This window comes from Trametes versicolor, assembly GCF_000271585.1.
Source record: "Trametes versicolor FP-101664 SS1 unplaced genomic scaffold TRAVEscaffold_1, whole genome shotgun sequence".
Taxonomy (NCBI): domain Eukaryota; kingdom Fungi; phylum Basidiomycota; class Agaricomycetes; order Polyporales; family Polyporaceae; genus Trametes; species Trametes versicolor.
In genome coordinates, this window is record NW_007360321.1 from 2,046,946 (window position 1) to 2,064,257 (window position 17,312).

At 59.7% G+C, this 17,312-nt stretch overlaps 7 protein-coding genes across 7 annotated transcripts; 4 read left to right on the top strand and 3 right to left on the bottom strand.

The window, feature by feature from the left end:
- Nucleotides 1–686: 686 nt before the first annotated feature.
- Nucleotides 687–2,496, top strand: TRAVEDRAFT_110742 (Endonuclease/exonuclease/phosphatase; the record flags this gene model as incomplete). The annotated part of the gene is made up of 8 exons (XM_008034679.1): nt 687–896; nt 955–976; nt 1,035–1,142; nt 1,204–1,504; nt 1,641–1,729; nt 1,785–2,200; nt 2,258–2,276; nt 2,336–2,496. 8 exons carry the CDS (start codon nt 687–689, stop codon nt 2,494–2,496), a joined length of 1,326 nt encoding a protein of 441 aa, XP_008032870.1.
- Nucleotides 2,497–2,567: 71 nt separating this feature from the next.
- TRAVEDRAFT_68197 (uncharacterized protein) lies at nt 2,568–6,408 on the bottom strand (the record flags this gene model as incomplete). The annotated part of the gene is made up of 9 exons (XM_008034680.1): nt 2,568–4,323; nt 4,382–4,501; nt 4,561–4,828; nt 4,890–5,025; nt 5,080–5,627; nt 5,681–5,746; nt 5,805–5,909; nt 5,978–6,141; nt 6,201–6,408. 9 exons carry the CDS (start codon nt 6,406–6,408, stop codon nt 2,867–2,869), a joined length of 3,072 nt encoding a protein of 1,023 aa, XP_008032871.1. The 3' UTR covers nt 2,568–2,866.
- A 291-nt stretch (nt 6,409–6,699) lies between these two features.
- Nucleotides 6,700–7,867, top strand: TRAVEDRAFT_158572 (uncharacterized protein). The gene is made up of 4 exons (XM_008034681.1): nt 6,700–6,878; nt 6,935–7,322; nt 7,382–7,689; nt 7,754–7,867. Exons 1-3 carry the CDS (start codon nt 6,732–6,734, stop codon nt 7,618–7,620), a joined length of 774 nt encoding a protein of 257 aa, XP_008032872.1. The 5' UTR covers nt 6,700–6,731; the 3' UTR covers nt 7,621–7,689; nt 7,754–7,867.
- A 608-nt stretch (nt 7,868–8,475) lies between these two features.
- On the top strand, nt 8,476–10,000 carry TRAVEDRAFT_55317 (uncharacterized protein). The gene is made up of 9 exons (XM_008034181.1): nt 8,476–8,637; nt 8,861–8,883; nt 8,964–9,010; nt 9,068–9,079; nt 9,154–9,223; nt 9,303–9,308; nt 9,404–9,489; nt 9,705–9,765; nt 9,851–10,000. Exons 1-9 carry the CDS (start codon nt 8,533–8,535, stop codon nt 9,855–9,857), a joined length of 417 nt encoding a protein of 138 aa, XP_008032372.1. The 5' UTR covers nt 8,476–8,532; the 3' UTR covers nt 9,858–10,000.
- A 1,169-nt stretch (nt 10,001–11,169) lies between these two features.
- On the top strand, nt 11,170–14,524 carry TRAVEDRAFT_68200 (uncharacterized protein). Its single transcript, XM_008034682.1, has 13 exons — nt 11,170–11,264; nt 11,339–11,368; nt 11,427–11,467; nt 11,520–11,564; nt 11,621–11,724; nt 11,780–12,125; nt 12,184–12,310; nt 12,364–12,834; nt 12,885–13,213; nt 13,273–13,429; nt 13,490–13,599; nt 13,659–13,699; nt 13,758–14,524. Exons 1-13 carry the CDS (start codon nt 11,214–11,216, stop codon nt 14,084–14,086), a joined length of 2,181 nt encoding a protein of 726 aa, XP_008032873.1. The 5' UTR covers nt 11,170–11,213; the 3' UTR covers nt 14,087–14,524.
- A 61-nt stretch (nt 14,525–14,585) lies between these two features.
- On the bottom strand, nt 14,586–15,809 carry TRAVEDRAFT_158581 (uncharacterized protein; the record flags this gene model as incomplete). The annotated part of the gene is made up of 5 exons (XM_008034683.1): nt 14,586–14,743; nt 14,809–15,022; nt 15,087–15,180; nt 15,277–15,630; nt 15,695–15,809. 5 exons carry the CDS (start codon nt 15,807–15,809, stop codon nt 14,678–14,680), a joined length of 843 nt encoding a protein of 280 aa, XP_008032874.1. The 3' UTR covers nt 14,586–14,677.
- A 170-nt stretch (nt 15,810–15,979) lies between these two features.
- On the bottom strand, nt 15,980–17,295 carry TRAVEDRAFT_158584 (PDT-domain-containing protein). Its single transcript, XM_008034684.1, has 5 exons — nt 17,166–17,295; nt 17,047–17,104; nt 16,770–16,990; nt 16,510–16,717; nt 15,980–16,457 (listed from the first exon to the last, which is right to left on the bottom strand). Exons 1-5 carry the CDS (start codon nt 17,226–17,228, stop codon nt 16,057–16,059), a joined length of 951 nt encoding a protein of 316 aa, XP_008032875.1. The 5' UTR covers nt 17,229–17,295; the 3' UTR covers nt 15,980–16,056.
- Nucleotides 17,296–17,312: the final 17 nt, after the last annotated feature.

Below are 17,312 nucleotides of genomic sequence, written 5' to 3' on the forward strand. Positions count from 1 at the left end.
GCTCTGCAAGGGTTATGCAGAGCCATGACTTGCCAGTACGACTATCATCATACCATTTACGATCTTGCAACCATTTACGACTTGTGTATGTCCCGTCCGTTCGCGCCATGCATCTCACTTCCGCCACCTAGGGATACTGTGAGTCCGTGGTGTGTTTCCCTTTCTAATTCCATACGGGGCTTGCGGGCACTTTGGGTCGTTCACGTCTGCCCGTATTTTCAGTGTTCGTTCTAGCTAGCGTCTTCAGAGGATATCATATTTCATTTGTACAGGCCATCCTGCATCCCGGGCGCGTTGCCCCCATGCCTATTCCCCGCGTCATGTAACTTTGCTCTCAATGGCCTGTAAGATGTGATTTCTTCAAAATGCATAGACAAAACGCGTCCTCGGTGCTATCATGTGATCCGAAAGACGCGAAGTACTTCGGATCCGCTTCCTCACTCCGTGCAACATCCGTGTCTCTGTTGTGACTCTACGCTCATTCCGTACAAACACCTTGGTGCCTCGGAAATCTGGTGCCGCAGCCAGACGGACGCGATTGCTTGCTAAACCTGAAGGCATCCGAGTTCATCCGCGGTCTCCACAGACCATTGTGGCTGCGGCATAACACGCCTCATTACACCAGCAGGACTCGACGCGTCCTGGGTGTTCAACTTCTTCCCCGATCTCCGAACTACCTTTGCACCATGTCCAGAGTATACCAGCCTACAGCTGAAGACCTCGCCAAGGCGGAGGAACGCCGCCTGAAAAAGGAACAAGCCAGGAGCAACCCCGCACCGGCCAAATTATCCATCATGGAAGACGAGCGGGGCAACATCCTGCCCCGCGAATGGGTAGACCTCACTCAAGGGGCAGCACCCTCTGCTGGGCAGAACATCCGCGTGATGTCTTGGAATGTCGGTACAGTACCTATTGCTTCGTGTGCGGGCTCATGACGCGGTTCAATCATCCTAGCTCCTGGCTCAAACGCTTGTCCGTGAGTTTCGCAGTGCAGTGTTTCGCGCTGTGTCCTTTTCAACTCCTTTTGATAATAGGACGATCGATGTTTCCTACGAGCGACTGCCTGAAGGCGAGCCAACGGGAGCATATGATCTATCGCGAGCTGGTGTCCCACAAGGCAGACATCTGCTGTCTACAGGCGCGTCGCGTTACCCTGATCGTAGCGTTCCTGCTCACGCGTGCATCCCATACATACACAGGAAGTAGACAGGACAGACAAACTGTTCCCCGAGCTCGAAAAGGCGGGGTACGACTGGGTGTTCGCCGCCGGTCCGCGCAAGAAGCACGGGTGCCTCATCGCGTTCCGCAAAGACGCGTACGAGTGCGTGCGCCGCCGCATGGTCGCGTACGACGAGGAAGACGTGCGCGACGCGGACACGGAAGAAGCGCGGCGGGGCTCGAGCTTCCGCACCAAGAACATCGGCTCGCTGGTTGCGCTTCGGAGTCTGCGCGCAGACGGCGACGGCGTGATCGTCGCGACGACGCATCTGTTCTGGCACCCGGCGTATGTGGGAGCTAGATTGCGTTATCGGACCCTGCGCTGACACTCGTCGTTAGGTATACTTACGAGCGGGCGAGGTAGGGGGTCCAGACTCAGCGAGGGTCGAATAGAAGGCTTACTGTGTTTGAACGTTAACTAGGCAAGCGGCCATCTTGCTACGAGAAGTTGCCAAGTTCCGCGGTGAGGGCCCAGAGCCTCAACAGCGTTGGCCATCCATCATCGCCGGCGGTGAGCAGAGCTTCCAAGTGAGGACTGTGGTCGATGTGTCCTGATGCCTGCTCAGACTTTAACTTTGGGCCGGACGACCCCGCGTATGCGCTGCTCATGGGCGAGCCGCTCCTCCCCGAGCAGAAGAAGCGGCTAGAGTACTCGTGCGTTGTACACAAGACGATTGACCCCACCGTGCCTGCAGATGGCGCCGGCCCAGTCGAAGAGGAGGAAGAGGGCGGCGAAACAGGCGAAAACGATCCGGACAGAGTCATCGCCAACGCCCGCACTGCACGACCGTCCGACGGCCTCCTAACGGACACCGAGCTCGCGGACCTCTTCACCCAATCCGGCAGAGTGACCAGTGCATACGATGCTGGCCAAAGGCTCGTCCCGGGCATCTCGGAGAGCGCGCTCGTGTTTGGGAGCAGGGCGGCCGTGCCCAAAGAGCGCCGCGGTGCGTTTGAGCCCATCTACACGAGCTACACACACGTACGCCATCACTTCCTTTGCCCTTTTCAAATATTCCGTGGCTGAGAAGCGTTGCAGTACTGGCAATCGGTTTTAGGTACAGGATTTGCACCCACATCGAAGCCCGCACGCGCTGATGCAGTTCGTGACCAACAGACTACATCTTCGTTCTCGACGCCCCCGGGCGGGACGTTTCGATCTTGGGCCTCGCGAAACCGCACCGCAAAGAGGCGTTTGGAGAGGGCCTGCCGCGCAAGGGCGTCTGCGGGAGCGACCACATCTCACTCGCGGCGGAGCTGCACTGGGCGCCGCTATAGATCTATACAGTCTCTGTTACTATGTAGAGCTCATGCACGCGCCGTATGCACGCAATTCGATTAGAGGTTGGGGAGCATTGGGGGCTACAGCCGTGTGAAGAGCGAAGGAGAGGAACGAGGGAGACGGAGAGATATATGCTAATAGACGAGGCTAGGGTAATGTGGGCGTGGACTGCGACGACGAGACGGGGGTGAAACAATCAGTGGAGGGGCCGAACGATCCAGCTAGGATGTGTGCGTGGTATGGAAACGGGTCCAGCGTGAAGTGAGATTATCGGAACGACCGAAAGAGAAGCCAAACCAAGAGCCGCGAGTCCGCGCTACCTCGCATGTGTCCTAAGTGAACGGTGTGAGAGACGTGCGCAGCGGTCTACCGCGCCGCGCGATCCGAGCCGGCGAGGAGCTCGTCGAACAGCCCGCTCGCGCTCTTCTCGTTCCGGAGCTGCAGCATGTACACGATGCCCGTGCGGAGGCCCTTGTCGCTGAGCTCGATCGCGATGCCGGTCTTCCCGACGCGCTCGACGCCGTCCGTGAGCACGATCGTCGAGATGAGCACCGTCTTGTTCTTGTCGTCCGCCTCGACGACGAGCTGCTTGATGTTCGTCGGGTCCTCGCGGTACAGCCGCAGGCGCGCGCTGCCCAAGGACTTCCACTGCGCGTGCTCGCGCTTCAGGAACACCTTGCACTTCATCTGCGCGGAGATCACAGAGGTCACCGGGCCCGTCGGGCGCGCTGCCTCCACAGGCGACCCAGGCGGACTCGGCTCCTCGATCGAAAACGACCCCGCGGTCGACACAGAACGCATGCTGATCTGCGCGGAGGGCAGCAGCGTGCGGGGTTGCGGTGCATGCAGCCCTGCGCTCGGCATGGACGGGAGCGAGCTAGAAGAGTCGCTCCTCGGTAGGAAGCCGGGACGGGGCGGGGGCAGATCGCCAGGGTAGCCCGGCATCGGCGGAGGAGACGAGAACTGCTGCTGTCGATCGTACTGCGACGCGAGCGAGCGCCCTGAGGGTGAGTGCCGCAGACCACTCTCGTAGGCAGGCTCGGAAGGCGGGCGGGGCGGCGGGTATGAACCGGGCCCCATGCCTGGTCGAGGACCGGGCGCAAACCCTTGCGGTGGCCCGCGTTGCTGTGGCGGCATTCCTTGGTACGATTGCCCAACTTGTGGCGGCCCTCCCTGATACGACTGCCCGACCTGGGGCGGACCGTGTGTCAAGCTCGGGTTGCGTTGTGGCGGCATTGGCTGGCCGTATGCAGAGGGCGGTGGACGCCCCATTCCACCAGGACCATTCATCGGCATGCCCGGACCAGGACCATACTGTTGTGGAGGCATGACCTGGCCTGGCTGGAAGGATTGTGGCGGCATCATCTGTCCTGGTCCAACAGGTCCCCGTGGCGGCATGGTCTGCCCTGGGCCGAAATTCTGAGGCGGCATAACCTGGCCGGGGCCAAAGGATGGCGGAGGGCCGCCACCCGAGTTCACCGACGTTGAGCGCTGGGGGTATCCCTGCTGGACAGGACCGCCCATGTCCATCCTCGACAAGCTTCCTGAGAGGGCGGCGTCGGCGAGCGCCATCGACGCGGAGTTGGCTCGTGACGGCGGACCCGACATCGGATCGTTGGAGCGACGCGAGGAAGTGACGCTGGCGGGGGACAAAGCGCGCGAAGGGCTCATGCTCGCGCTGGACCGTTCGGACGGAACCTCCGAGGACGTCTGGCTTCGGTCGCGCGGAGCTATCGGCGGTCTTGATGCAATGTTGCCCATGTTGTTTACCGGAGATGGTAACGCAGGGACTGGCGGCGGAGGGCCTTTAGATGGAGGGAGCACTGAAGAGAGGTCAGTCCGTCTGTCTTGTCGCTTACAAGGTCGGCAGGGATTACGCACGGTTGGATGCTGTGTCAATGCATTCCCTGAAATCCGTGATGAGCCGGTCGCGGGCGGACGTGGAGTCCGTGCGTAGAATTAACGACTCCTTGCGTAAGATGGTGACGGACAGCGAATAATCTGGCGGGCCCGCGTATGATCAGTACCGATGGAGCTGCTATGTGCCTGACGGGACTCACCATCTACGGGCGCTACGCGCAGATGTTTGCCAGTGAGAGGCGGGTATAGCAGCCACATGTCTGGTCCATCGCGACCTGCGACCTCCCTCTCCTTCTCAGACATGCGCTCGCATACGAGCATGAGGTCGGTGAGCAGAAGTATATGCCCACGTTCCTGAACAACCTCGATCCCTGTCGCATGCGGCGTGAAGGAGATCACTACCGGGGTAGAGCAGCGCAGCTCTCGGGTATAATGTAGGTTCGGAGGGGCTATTTGTAGCCGGACTTGCTGTGAACGAGTGTGCCTCGATCAATAAGATAGCCCAATCATCCAGTGAACTATGACGTACCTTGGGCTTCATCGAGAAGATATCTAACGTACGTTCAGTAGAAAGGCGCCGCTCGAGGTCCGTAACTGGCGCATTGAGTGTCGAGGTCGAATCCCTGCTATCCGTGGTTGGGGCAGTGTCCTCCGACCTTCTCCCACTACTCATCCAAGATGAGCACGTACGCCCAAGTAATTGAAGGTCGAGTACTGACCTGCTCGAAAGGCTTCCACTTGCACGGGTAGAATCACTCGCACGCTGGGAAGGCGATACGCTGATGGTAGACGGCTCGCGCGGCTGAGGGACCAGCGTGCTTTGACGCATACGCATGTCAATCACGACTTCATCCTCGGTTTCAATGGGCGGTGGTGATACCGCGGCAACAGGCGGCGGAGCGCCGCCTCCGACGCGTACCTCCGTGCGGGCGTCGAGGGTCACCAAGAGCTTGTCAAGCTTGTCAAGCGCGCCGCTCAGCAACCGGTGGTCACTGCGCCCAGGGGTGGTGCTCTTCAGTAGACGACCGTACAGCTTCTTGTAATACTTGATGCGGCGCCTGGGTAACAGGAACAGCTCATCAAGGGTCCAAATAGGCGGCTCTGATGGATGTGCCGGCGCGGTCGCGGGTAGTGGCGGAGGATTGGACGACGAAAACATCGCGAGGATGGTGCGGACGCGCGCGTTGGACTGGACGGGATCCCAGGTGTCGAAGCCGCCGCAGAACTTCGCGACATAGTTGGTGTAGGGGCCGTCCAGATCGTCGATCTAATGGCGCATTATTGTTAGCACGCATGGAATTGCTGGGAAGGCCCACTGACCCATCGCATGAGCAGATCACCGAGCGCCTTGGGCGAGGAGGGGTTGGTGCCGATTTCCTTGAGTTTCTATAGCGGCCGTCGACTGTGAGATCTAGTGTGAGGGTACGGACGGAGATGAACGCACCCCAAGCAAGGCGCGATTGGCTTTGTAGATGCTCTCTATGCTTCTAAACATGGTATCCAATTCGGGCGGTGGGAGATTGGAGCGCGACCATGCCGCGGCGACTTTCTGCATACGCGGAAATGGGATTGGTGTTACGGCACGGGAGGAGGAATAGAAGGACACCGAGGACGTACGCGGATGATTCCTGTGAGTAGATCCACATATACCTTCTCGGTGTCAATCAGGTCTGTGAGCGGGTTGGCCTTCTTCGATCTGCCTTCGGAAGAGGGCGAAGGGGGGATGGACGGTAGCGACCCCGGAGCAGGTGTTATGGGCGTGAGGGGAGCAGAACCGAGAGCTTTGGGATGACAGTACAGTCAAGACGCGAGGCGTGGCAGGAAAAGAGAGGATACGCACAGAGGTCGGAGGTGCCAAGAGAAGCCTTGACATCGATGGGGGGCAGCGGCTTGTGAGTTGGAGGGACGTCGGGGGCAGGATCATGAACAATCTTTGGGGGTGTCGCTGGCAGGACACGGTCGTCGAAGTCGAGCGGTGGTATAGAGGGCAGCTTTTCGTCCTTGGCGGGCGGCGGAAGGGGCTTTGCAGCGACGTCCGGGACGGCCATGGGGGAGTCGGTCGTGAAGGAGCGTGTACGCGCGAGGGCGGGTAGATGGAGGAAGGAAAGACGAGGAGCGAAGCGGACAACGAGGAGGGGGACGGGTGGGCGCGCCGGCGGTTGGGAGTGTTCTGTACCTTGGCGGCAGCAGGCCCTCCGAGTGGACAGGCGGCGGTCAGTGTCAGGACGTCCTTGCAGAGGCCCTCGCTTCCTCTGCTTGCACGTTCCTATGGCCCAGACACAGTCACGTGCAAAGACGCGATCCAATGAGCAGCCGCGCCGACGCGTCTCCCACCCGCCCTCCTCCTTCCTCCGCCCACCGCGCCGTCCCAATGTCCAAGAGCTGGTTCGACCACGCCTTCGGCTCGCGCGCAGACGCAGAGCTCCTCCTCCGCCCAGACCTCGAGTCCGGTCTCCTCTCCCAGCATGACTACGCCCTCGCAGTCGACTTCCTCCCCGGTCCCGTCCGCTACCTCCCCGTGCGTCTCCCTCCTCCGCTGCGGCGCCCTCTGTCTTGATATGTATTCTCGCTCAGTACCTCCACACTGCCGCCTGGGGCGCCCTCGCCGGTCTTGCTGTCTGGCGGTTCAAGCCCAAAGTCCGCTTTTCGCCCACCATAGTCGCCATCTCCGCCTCTACAGGCTACGGCGCCGGACTCGTCCACTACATCCGCGAGCACAAACGCTTCGCCCGCCAGCTCGATGACCGGGAAGCCTTCCTGGTTGCCCTCGATAATGTCAACAGACGCCTCGGCAATGCCGCCCCCCTCTTCCCACAGGTCGACAGGGATCGGATCATGGACAGGATCAAGAAGCAGAGGGAGCAGAACGGCGAGATCCTAGACGGCGGTATAGAAATTGTATCCGACTTCGGCGACTCCGCGGATAGTACAGCCTCGACGGGCACGCCGTCGTCTTCAAATGGTATGTCACCCGCGAGGCGAATGTTGCGAGGGGACATTTACGCGCCCATTTGCCCGTAGCGTCCCAGGAACCCGCCGTCCGTCAGAAAAGTACATGGGACGCTATTAGGGAAGCCAACGCGCGGAACAACGGCAGGCGCTCTTCGTGGGATGAGCTGCGCCAGCGTCACGAACGCCAGCGTACCGCCGGACGTGTCCAACAGAACGAGTCTGCCGAGGACGAGGACCCCCGTGCCCAGGCGCAGGCAGAGTTTGATGCCATCCTGGAGGCCGAGAGAAAGGTAGCGCAAGCCTCGTGAGCCAGGACACGATCTTCGGATTTAACTGTCATCTCGCTGGCTCGTGTGCTGGGCGGTGTGTAAGATATGGTGCGTCAGCCTTCCGGTCGTGTTTGCCTGCAATTTGTAACGTTGTGCTGACCCGGTGGGCTAGACGTTTAAACATAGGATTGGAAGTGGAGGAATGCTCAAGCAGACCATGCTGCAGTGCTATTTACCCACACATTCATGCAAGGAGAGAGTACGCTTACATGCCAGCGTGTTCCCCCGATAGTTTCCAATTCGTGCCATTCCCGGTGCGGACGCCGCCGCTCAGCCTAGGCTGTCTCCTGCATGCCATGTCTTCCATCGGACACCCGTCTGCACCCACGTTAGCGGCGACCTCGAGGCAGCTGTGTCAGTCCGGTCCATGCATCGCGAAAATACCCGGCCCCGTTCAGCGTCCCGTAAGCCAAGATTATCCCTGATCGACTCAAGTCGCCGTTCATTACCCTCGGAAGCGTTTATCCGAGAGAGCGCGTAAAAGCTTGCAGGGCCGGGACTGTGCTGGGGTAATGGGCTAGTCTCGGTCAATGTAGCGACTGATGAGGGTAGTGGAGCTTGCGCAGCATACCTATCGGGTGTAAAGTGGCACAGATTATAGGACATACTCTAGCTGCTACTAGCGCAATACTGTTCTACATGTGAAGTATGTTTGCTAGCTTCCCGTGCAGTTCCCGTGTCGTGAGCTTTCTACTGAACGCTGAACTAGGTACGAAGTGGGCGGCGAGTGTGGAGTGATCGCGGGAATGACATCATACCCCTAAAGTAGGGGTGTGTGTACACGCTGATCGGAATCGAATCTGGCCGGCGTGGTTTGATCGCGGCCTTCTCGATCGTCGGGCCTCCGTGCGTTCTTGGCTCTGAACTCCTCGGGATACCCACGACGACGCCATGGGCTGGCAGAAGACGTTCACACTAGCGCGCCGGAGCAAGGGCTGCCACCTCGTAACCGACGAGGTGCTCACCCAGATCGACGCGGGCTTGCGGGGCGTCCAGGTCGGCATCACCTTCTATCAGTCTCTGTGGTAACTCCAGCCTCCAGACCCCCCTGCGCGATGTGCGCGTGAGCAGTCCGATAGCCTTCTAGTAGCCCGCGTTGCGGTGCGACCGCCTCTTCTGTTCTGACGGCTCGATATTATTCCGACGCCTCACCGACTCCTCGTTTTTGTGCATTGACAAAGGCGGAGAACTCAATCACTGACTCGTCATCTTTTCACAGGTCGGCGTGCTGTACCTGTTCATGTGAGTTGCCGTTCAAACTACCCGATGCAATGACCGCGGCGCCGTGGGTGTGTGCTAATTGCTCACGGCACGGATTATAGCCAGCACACCTCTGCAGCGCTCACAATCAATGAGAACTTCGATCGAGGTATAGCCACCTCCCATACGCGCCCACACGCCGATTGCTAACTCCCGTGAAACACAGATGTCCGGCGAGGTGAGAAATTTCGACGACCTACCGCGGCACTCCACCGCCCGGTTGGAACGGTCTAATTGTTTATTCGCCGGTAGACATGGACATGGCGCTGGACAAGATTGTTCCAGAGGACCTGAACTGGCTGCACACCGACGAAGGTCCTGAGTGAGTACACATGGTGCGAGCACACTCAGCATTAGCACCGCTGCTAATTTATTTTGTTTCAACGCGGCACTCGAAACAGCGACTCGTGAGTGCAGTAGCCGGCCGACCTCGCAGTAACCGAGACCCTGACGAGGTTCCCCGGCGTTTGTCTCAAAATGTCGCTATTTCCCCGCACTGCAGCGCATCGCACACCAAAACGTCGCTCGTAGGGACATCGCTTTGCATCCCGATCACGGATGGCCGCCTCAATTTAGGGACGTGGCAAGGTACGTCTGTCTGTCATTTCCAATATCGGCATTGCCTAACGTTATTGTACACCTTCTCTCATCACTCTCCCCGCCATTTTCGCTGCGGCTTTGACGAACCGCATCTGCGTCTCGCCGCCGGTCGCCCCGATTGCCTCGGACATCGGGCTCCCCGTCGGTCATCGGGGCTTGGCTTGTCGCGGATCGATCAACGGTCGCGTTGTCCCCGAACTCAGGCATCTATCTCACAGAGTTCAGACACGCGCCTCACTCGAGACGCATAGTCGCTACGGTCCTGTGAGTCCAGTAGCGCGGGGAGATAACCGCTGACCCACCTTCCTTCTGAATCTGCGCTAATGTCCCATTGCTCCACCGCCCACAGGTCGTAAGAAGGCGGCGATACTCGGCTTGGGCTCAGACACCGCCGTTCGCGCCACGGCGGATATGAATGAGAAGCAAACGAACAACTTGTAACACCGCCGCACGTGTACGCTATGCAAAGTTCTTTCTTTCACGGTACCGCGCAAATACAGCCGTTACCCGTTCTCGCGGTCCGAGCTGCTCCGAGCGTAACGAGGCCAGGTTACGCAGTCAAGAAAGGTGGTGAGCTGACTGAGGCGAAATCTCACCGAACGTGACCAGGGCGCTCGAATTCGCATCCTGTCAGCCAGGAGCTGTCCTGGGGCGCTGAGTGAGTGGTAAATTAGGCCATCAACTCCCAGCATGTGCTTGCTCGACTCTCACAGGTGTCATGCGTATTTCGACGTCGGAGACTCGATGAAGCTCTGGAGAAGCCCCTTGTGAATTTTGCTGGAGTGAATTAGTCTCAAGCTCAACCCCCGGTAACTATAGGGGCTGCCGCCAGGACCGGAGAGGAACTCGTCGAGTCTCGTCCGTCCCAGAACGGGGATTGCTCGCAACCAGCCTCGAAGCAGCCACCTTCGCGTCCGGTTTGACAACCGGATCCTCGTGGCGACGAACGTTTGGGGACTTGGAGTGCACGATTCTCCATGGAAGGGACTGGAAGTGCGCTTGCCCAAACGGTGTCGCTCAAGCGTGCTGCGTGCTCTGCGATTGAATGCGCGGATCTCCCCAGTGCGGCGGGCATCAGCGCGCATGCGTACACCGCCGATGATATTAACGGGGACGCAGCCGGGTCAAAACTGTGCGAGCGGTGGGTGCGGCAGATGAGCGGCGTCAGCGATACGCACCCCCTGACTGTGGGTCCGGACGGGGTGAGAGCGAGGGCGCAAATATTGCGGGCTTCTTGCGCAGCCGAGGGGCCGCACACGGTCTGACCTCATCCATGCCCCTGCCAGTGCTATCCCGAGAATGACCAAGGGGTGTGTATCTGCCTCGAAGGCTGTCTCAGACTAAGTATGTAAGGCCCTTGTCGGAGACGCCCGGGATGATAATTGAGTGCCGCGGAAGAGCGCCGGAAGGCGTCAAGGCGACGCTGGTGGTTACACAGCCATTGTCGCGTGGTGTGCGCCGGGGGGAGGGAGCTGGAGAGGAGGCCAGGAGAGGTACGAGGGGCGTACGGGACTGGTGGGCGGAGGAGGGGGAGGCGCCTTCCGCGTACGTACGCCGCTCGCGAAGGGCTCGCAAGTTCCCGACCGCCCTTTTCTCTTCCCACCTGGCGTTCTTATATACCGTAGCGCGGGCCATCACCCTCTCCTCCTGCTCTCCGTCCATCGGCCCCCCTTTCGTCCTCTCCACTTCCTCTCTCTCGCCAAGCCGGCGGCATGCCCAAGGCCCCGCCCCCCTCCGCCCGCCCCGCGCTGCGCAGGAATCAGGTACTGCGCTCCCACATATACCCGCCCCGCCGTCCCCGCACAGTGCTCACCATCGCCAATTTATCCCCTTGTAGGCCTGCCTCTCGTGCAGGAAGAGGAAGCTCGTAAGTGTCTTAGCGTCTGCCACTTAGTGAGCGAGTCCCAATATGGACGCCGATCTAGAAATGCGACGCTGCCCGACCCCACTGCACCACTTGCGTCAAGTACGTTCGCAGTGCCTGATTCCCCCCGCTACGGCACTCATGCTCGGTACAGGCAATGGCAATCTCTCATCAGCGTGCCCCCTCCCGTAGGATACGCGTAAGTGGACGCCCGGGTACCTGGGGACGCGCCCTTCTTACTATCCCTGGCTCCAGGCACCCGACGGAGCCGCAATGCTCGTACGATCCCGTAGAAGGCCTTCCAATTGCTCCAAACGTCGAGCCTAGCGAGAGGATACATATGCTGGAGGAGCAGATTTGTGAGTGCTCACGCCGTTGCCACTCCTGTCCCACGTTGTACGAACACCGCTGCAGCGCAACTGAAGAGCCAGCTCAACGAGCAGCGGCACTACGACTCGCGTTCTGCGTCCCCCCGACGTGCCCATATCTCCCACCATGGCGGGCATCGTATGGCCTCTGGGTCGTCGAGTGGACAAACCCCTGAACATAGCCCCAATGGCGGCGGCATCATCCTCCCACATGCGTCTTTGGACGCCGTTCATCATCTTTCACCAGACAGCACCGGCTCACTAGCGCGGAATTCCACGTCTAGCCCGGAACTGAGGCATGGTAACCAGCATGTTGTGCCGGATCCCCTCATGGACATGCTGTTTGCGGGGTGGGATCCCGACCTCCCTGACCCTGACACCCTGGATCACTAGTGCGTCCACGCGTTGCTACGGCTGGGTCTCACAGCGTCCTAACACCGTACATCGCAGCATCGACATTTTCTTCAAGTGCGACCCCTGTGGCTCGCGTGTTTTGCACAAGCCGTCTTTCCTTGCCTCAATGCACCTGCACCCGAAAGATTCCAACTATCCGCATCCGGCGATTCTGCATGCAATTGTAAGGTTAGGCGCTGCTCTACTCGGACTCAGGTTGACATAGGCTTCGCGCAGTGTGCTTCTGCGTCCAGATGGGCGTCTCAGGAGATAGTGACTCTGCCCGACGGCACACGCAGGGACAAGTTTGCCGACATCCATGTCAGCAAAACGCGGGCATTCATCGACAGGACGATGGCGACTGGCCAGGACATCTTCCCGGTCATGCAAGCGTGCATCATTCTATCTTGGTACTTCTATCAAGAGGGACGGTGGGTGGAAGTGTGGATATTTGCGGGCTTCCAAACGCGCGCAGCTGTCCCACTGCGGCTCAACTATCCCGGGACCTTCTCTGCAATCGGAGCAAGCAGCCCGGGCGCGTATCTTGCGCCGCCGAAGGACTGCAGGGACTTGGAATGCCGGCGGCGTACGTGGTGGATGACCGTCATGTTCGACCGCATTGTATCCGTGGGAGGGTGGTTGCATGGCGTAGATGAGCGGGATATTGGCACGGAGCTTCCGCTCCGGCGCATTGACTTCGAAGCTGGGGTGAGTTCTGACCTCTCCGTTGACAGTGCGCAGCTGACGGGTATCGCCAGGCAAACGTGCCCCCTAATCCACAAGACATGTTCACAGATGACGTCTTCGTGCGGCATCCGCCCATGTACACGGATTCATTCATCCTCTTCCTCAAGGCGGTGATGATATTCGGCAAGGTCACGGATTACAACACCCGCAGCAACCTTCGTGCCAACGCTCCACCGTCGAAGAACCAAAACCCGTTCGTGCTCCCCGGCTTCAAGGAGCTGGATCGGCTGGTCGCGCAGGACTTTCTCCAGAGTCTTCCTTTGGAGTTTAAGCATCTCGACATCACTAGCGACGGTGTCCTGGATACCGACCTCTACATGGTCCATCTCGTTCCACACGCGTACGTTCTCATGCCTGTCTCATGTGATACGGCCCGTAGTTGAGATGACGCCTCCGCAGTGCCGCGATCACCCTGCACAACCCCTATCTCAACTTCTCCGACTCGGCGAGCTTGTCAACGAGGCGGTGTATTCATGCCACAAGGTCCATCCTTGCGGCGTACTACCGACTCTCCGAGACGTCGCTTGACCACACGCGTCTGCATCCGTTTGCGACAGTGAGTGTTCAATAATGCACGGGCCCTAGATCCGCGAGATCTCACGGCTTTACGTCCCAGATCTGCTGGTATCTAGCCGCTGTCGTCCAAACGCAGCTATGCAAGTACTTCATTGAGATTGGGGACACGGCCAGGGAGCAGACGGTCTGGGGGGAGATCAACGCCCTTCGGTAGGCCGCCTGACATCCGGTATTGTACCTACTGTACTGACAGATGACCGCCCGCACAGCTTCGCGATGCTCAACTATGGAAGCCGGTCTCCCATAGGCAGTACGTGGTGGCGTTACGCTTCCTTGCATTCCCGCGCTGACACACGCATCTTCCGCAGCGCGGCAGGAGAAGCTCCTGCAGGGCCTGATGACTGAAATCGTCAGGATGACTACCCAGATGCAGCCGCTCGAGGTCGGCGTGCCTCTCTACCCGTTCTCGCACGCCGGGGTCTTCTCAAAGGAGACGATGCCGACGGACGGAACTGGGGCGCCGCTCCCGGACAGCACGCAGTACGAGTCGACGTCGGACTCGCCGACGGCGATGACGGGCCTCGTCGGGTCCATGTCTGCCACCTCCGCCTCCTCTCCCACCGCTCCTTCTCTCTCCAGCTGGGCGACACCCGCCGTGCACTCGATCTCGTACGGGCACGGGGGTCCGTACCAATAAACCCTCCTTGCCTCGATCTCTCTCTCTCCCAAACCTGTCGGTCCCCTCGAACAGTCGTAGAATGCGTTGCCCGGTGCCGCCTCGCGCTGGGTGTCCCTGTTGTCTCATCCCGCCCGTCGGGTCCCGTTGTGCTTCTTGTCGCGGACTTATGGTCTTCTGTTTTGGCTTGGAAGGACTGTATAAATAGCAAGCAGCGACCCGCTCCACTGTGTATAAAAGCTTGTTCACCGGGTTGTTCTTCTCCGGGGCCGCCGCCCCATTCAGTCGGTTCGTTTGTAGGCGTTAGCGTGGACAGTTGGTGCGCGGCGGGGTGCTTCGCCGCGCGGGGTGCTGCCGTACCAGGACTTTGGAATGTTCTTTGGCTGTTTACGCTCTAGTAGTTTTAGTACCCCTTTCGTTTGCCTAGCTAGACATCGGAATACAATGACGAATTTTCAACGGACATCGTCTCGGTCTCGTTCAGGGAATGATCGACTGGACTCGGACACGGCATCGATTACGGAGACAGACAGAATAGAATACAAGCACAGCTACCAACGCAGTGTACAGACACAAAGCTCCCGTAACCCGAAGTCCGGTCCCAGCCCTCCCTCACCGCTTGTACGGTTTGTGCGCATGATGGCGGCAGTGGTTGGCGTAGTGGCCCTTCTCCCCGCACTACCCGTACATCGTCAGCCCACCCGCCTCTGCGCTGGCGATCGGCGCCATGGCACACCACGCACCTTGTAGCACACCACATCCTCCAAGTTCCGTCTTGGCCCTGGGGGCCCGCCGGAGCCCCCGAGCCCGGGCGGGTGGGGCCCGGGGAAGTTGCCGCCGCCGCTGCGGTCGAAGTCCGCATACCTACCGTATCCTGGCGGCGGCGGCCCGAGGTCGCGCACCGACGGCGGTTCGGGCGGGTCGTACGCCTTGGCAGGCGGGATGCCCGGTTTGGGGCTGGGTGGGAGGGTGACGCGTCAGTGGAGTTTGGGCGGGGAAGAGAGGGGAGGGGACAACGTACTGGCCGCGGGGGCAGTCGGGTCCGAGTGGACAGAAGCCGGTGAGATATAGTTGACATGCCACCCGTCGCACATGTTTTCGGGGGCAGGTCGGACCTGGATACACAGAGCGCACCGGCCAAGCCAGTAACACATGAGCACGCCGCAAGCATACAGAGACGGTCGCATACGAAGAAGGGAAGAGAGACGCACCGAGCTTGCAGAACCCTCTGTTGTAGTCCGGGCACTCCACGCGGCGCTCCTTCGGGTGCGCGTACAGACACTCGTCGCCCGCGGAGCAGTACCCGTACTTGGCGTACCACCAGCACTCGGGCATGCGCCGGAGGTTGTACTCGTGCAGGAACTCACAGGCGTCGCCCTTCTTGCACAGCCCGCGCAGCCAGTGCTTGCACACCGTCGCGAGCCGCTCGCGCTCGCGGGGGTGCGTTGGTAGTTGCTTTGGTGGCTGGAAGTTCAGCACCGATGGGGTGGTGTGTCGTAGCGGACAGTGCTGTGGGCCCAGAGGACACCCTGTCGGCGTGAGCGAGAGCCGGCATATCTGGTCGTCTGCGAGAGCGCGACGTGTGTATGTTAGTCAGTGGCTGAGAGGTGGGAGGGCTGCGGTGCGCACCCTTGTCTAGCTTGATTCCGAGCTCGTTCTTGACGAATGCCTCCTCAGAGAAGTTGTTTTGGTGGAATTGAGGACTTATGATGTCCCTGACAGGGAGAGGGATGGTTGTGGCCATGGTGCAGATGCACGTCTGCGGCAAGGTACTCGCAAGCGCTCAAGTGCTCGGGGAGCGCACAAGTAGGACGGGAATTCCCTTATTCAGAATTGTCCCAATCCGGCAGCGTCGGCGGTACGCCACCATCCCGACGCCAATTCACGGTATACATCTCGCACTCTATTCCTCTATTCAGGTCTAATCGCTGCCAGAAAATGGATACAATATTTGCGACCTCTAACTATTGTTAGTCTAACCTGGCCTCCAACTACCACAAACCAAGAATCGTAGCCTCCCCACCAGCGGCGCGAATTCGGTCAACACCTGCCTGCACCCGCTCCAGCCACTCCGCCTCAGCGCACTTGCTCGCCGCCGCCGACAGCACCGGGAGAGTCACGTCGCCCACCTCGACGAAGTATACGTCATCAAAAGGCACATCTGTCAGAGACGGCCTCCGGTCTATGCGGAGCGCCGCGCAGCCAAAGGTCGTCATGAGCGTGCTCGTAATCGTGTGAAGCAGGCGGTTGGGGACGGGGGCCTCGTCTGCAGGCTGTTGGTGAGGGGGGTTTCCGATGCGGATAAGGGCCCGCTGGCGACGTGGCTCTCGTGGTCCGCCAGGTAATGGGGAGTCGGGTGAATTGGCCAGGATGAAGAACCGTGTTGTGTTAGCTAAATGGAGACGTGAGCGACAAACAAACGGAGGGAAAAAGGGCCCACTGACAAGCCTCGTTTTGGATGTCCTTGTGGAGGACCTCGAGGCCGTCGAAAAGCTCAGCACATTCGGCCGAGCAAATGGCAGCAGTCTCTGGCTCGTCGCTGTCCTCTCCGCAATACAGTACGCTTTGCGCCGCGGCGGACGTTGAGGGCACCTTCACACGCGGAACGCCAGGTAGCGTCTCTGTGAGGAAGCGCGAGCACTGACCGAGGGCCTGGAAACCATTCAGTACCATCGCTATAGACTCAATATACGAAGAAATCGACCTGCTCGTGGCTCATGACGCGTTGTACCTCCTCCAGTTGGACACCGCGGCGAACGACGAGGCAGTGCTTCACTGCGATAGTGAGCTCCCCCCGTACGAAGACGGACTCGCCAGCAGAAGGGCTGCGCAAGGAGTCATATGTGTCGATGACGGTGCCATACACACTGTTCTCTTGCGGTATAACAGCATAGGGTACATCGGCCGAGACGGCGCGGTAAACATCTACAAAAATATGAGTCTACTTCCGAACCGTGCAAATGACAGTCTGATTGGCGTGCCTGGTATACTGCTCTGTTCTGCGTATTGTACGAGCGTGTCGAACCTGCTGAGTGCACACTATGGAAGTGTTAAGCCACGCGTGTTCTACCGTGGACTTTAGTCCGGAGAAAGCACAGACCTGGTGGGAATATGATCCCGGGGGCCCGAGGTAAGCCACGAGCGGCTCTGCTGATTGGGTCATGTCTTCGAGGAGGATTTGGCGCACTACTTGGACGTGTGCAGGTACTTATAGGAACCCGGAGGTCTACTTAGGTCCGGTAGGAAA

Bases quoted from the DNA above. Each gene is read 5' to 3' on its own strand.
- TRAVEDRAFT_158572 (XM_008034681.1), top strand. From the start codon at position 6,732: ATGTCCAAGAGCTGGTTCGACCACGCCTTCGGCTCGCGCGCAGACGCA. The intron at 6,879-6,934 runs GTGCGTCTCCCT...ATTCTCGCTCAG, and splicing joins GTCCCGTCCGCTACCTCCCC to TACCTCCACACTGCCGCCTG. The intron at 7,323-7,381 runs GTATGTCACCCG...ATTTGCCCGTAG, and splicing joins CACGCCGTCGTCTTCAAATG to CGTCCCAGGAACCCGCCGTC.
- TRAVEDRAFT_68200 (XM_008034682.1), top strand. From the start codon at position 11,214: ATGCCCAAGGCCCCGCCCCCCTCCGCCCGCCCCGCGCTGCGCAGGAAT. The intron at 11,265-11,338 runs GTACTGCGCTCC...ATCCCCTTGTAG, and splicing joins CCGCGCTGCGCAGGAATCAG to GCCTGCCTCTCGTGCAGGAA. The intron at 12,311-12,363 runs GTAAGGTTAGGC...GGCTTCGCGCAG, and splicing joins CGGCGATTCTGCATGCAATT to TGTGCTTCTGCGTCCAGATG.
- TRAVEDRAFT_55317 (XM_008034181.1), top strand. From the start codon at position 8,533: ATGGGCTGGCAGAAGACGTTCACACTAGCGCGCCGGAGCAAGGGCTGC. The intron at 8,638-8,860 runs GTCGGCATCACC...ATCTTTTCACAG, and splicing joins CGGGCTTGCGGGGCGTCCAG to GTCGGCGTGCTGTACCTGTT. The intron at 9,490-9,704 runs GTACGTCTGTCT...CCCCGAACTCAG, and splicing joins CAATTTAGGGACGTGGCAAG to GCATCTATCTCACAGAGTTC.
- TRAVEDRAFT_158584 (XM_008034684.1), bottom strand. From the start codon at position 17,228: ATGACCCAATCAGCAGAGCCGCTCGTGGCTTACCTCGGGCCCCCGGGA. The intron at 17,105-17,165 runs GTCTGTGCTTTC...ACACTTCCATAG, and splicing joins CGGGATCATATTCCCACCAG to TGTGCACTCAGCAGGTTCGA. The intron at 16,458-16,509 runs GTCAGTGGGCCC...GTCTCCATTTAG, and splicing joins GGACATCCAAAACGAGGCTT to CTAACACAACACGGTTCTTC.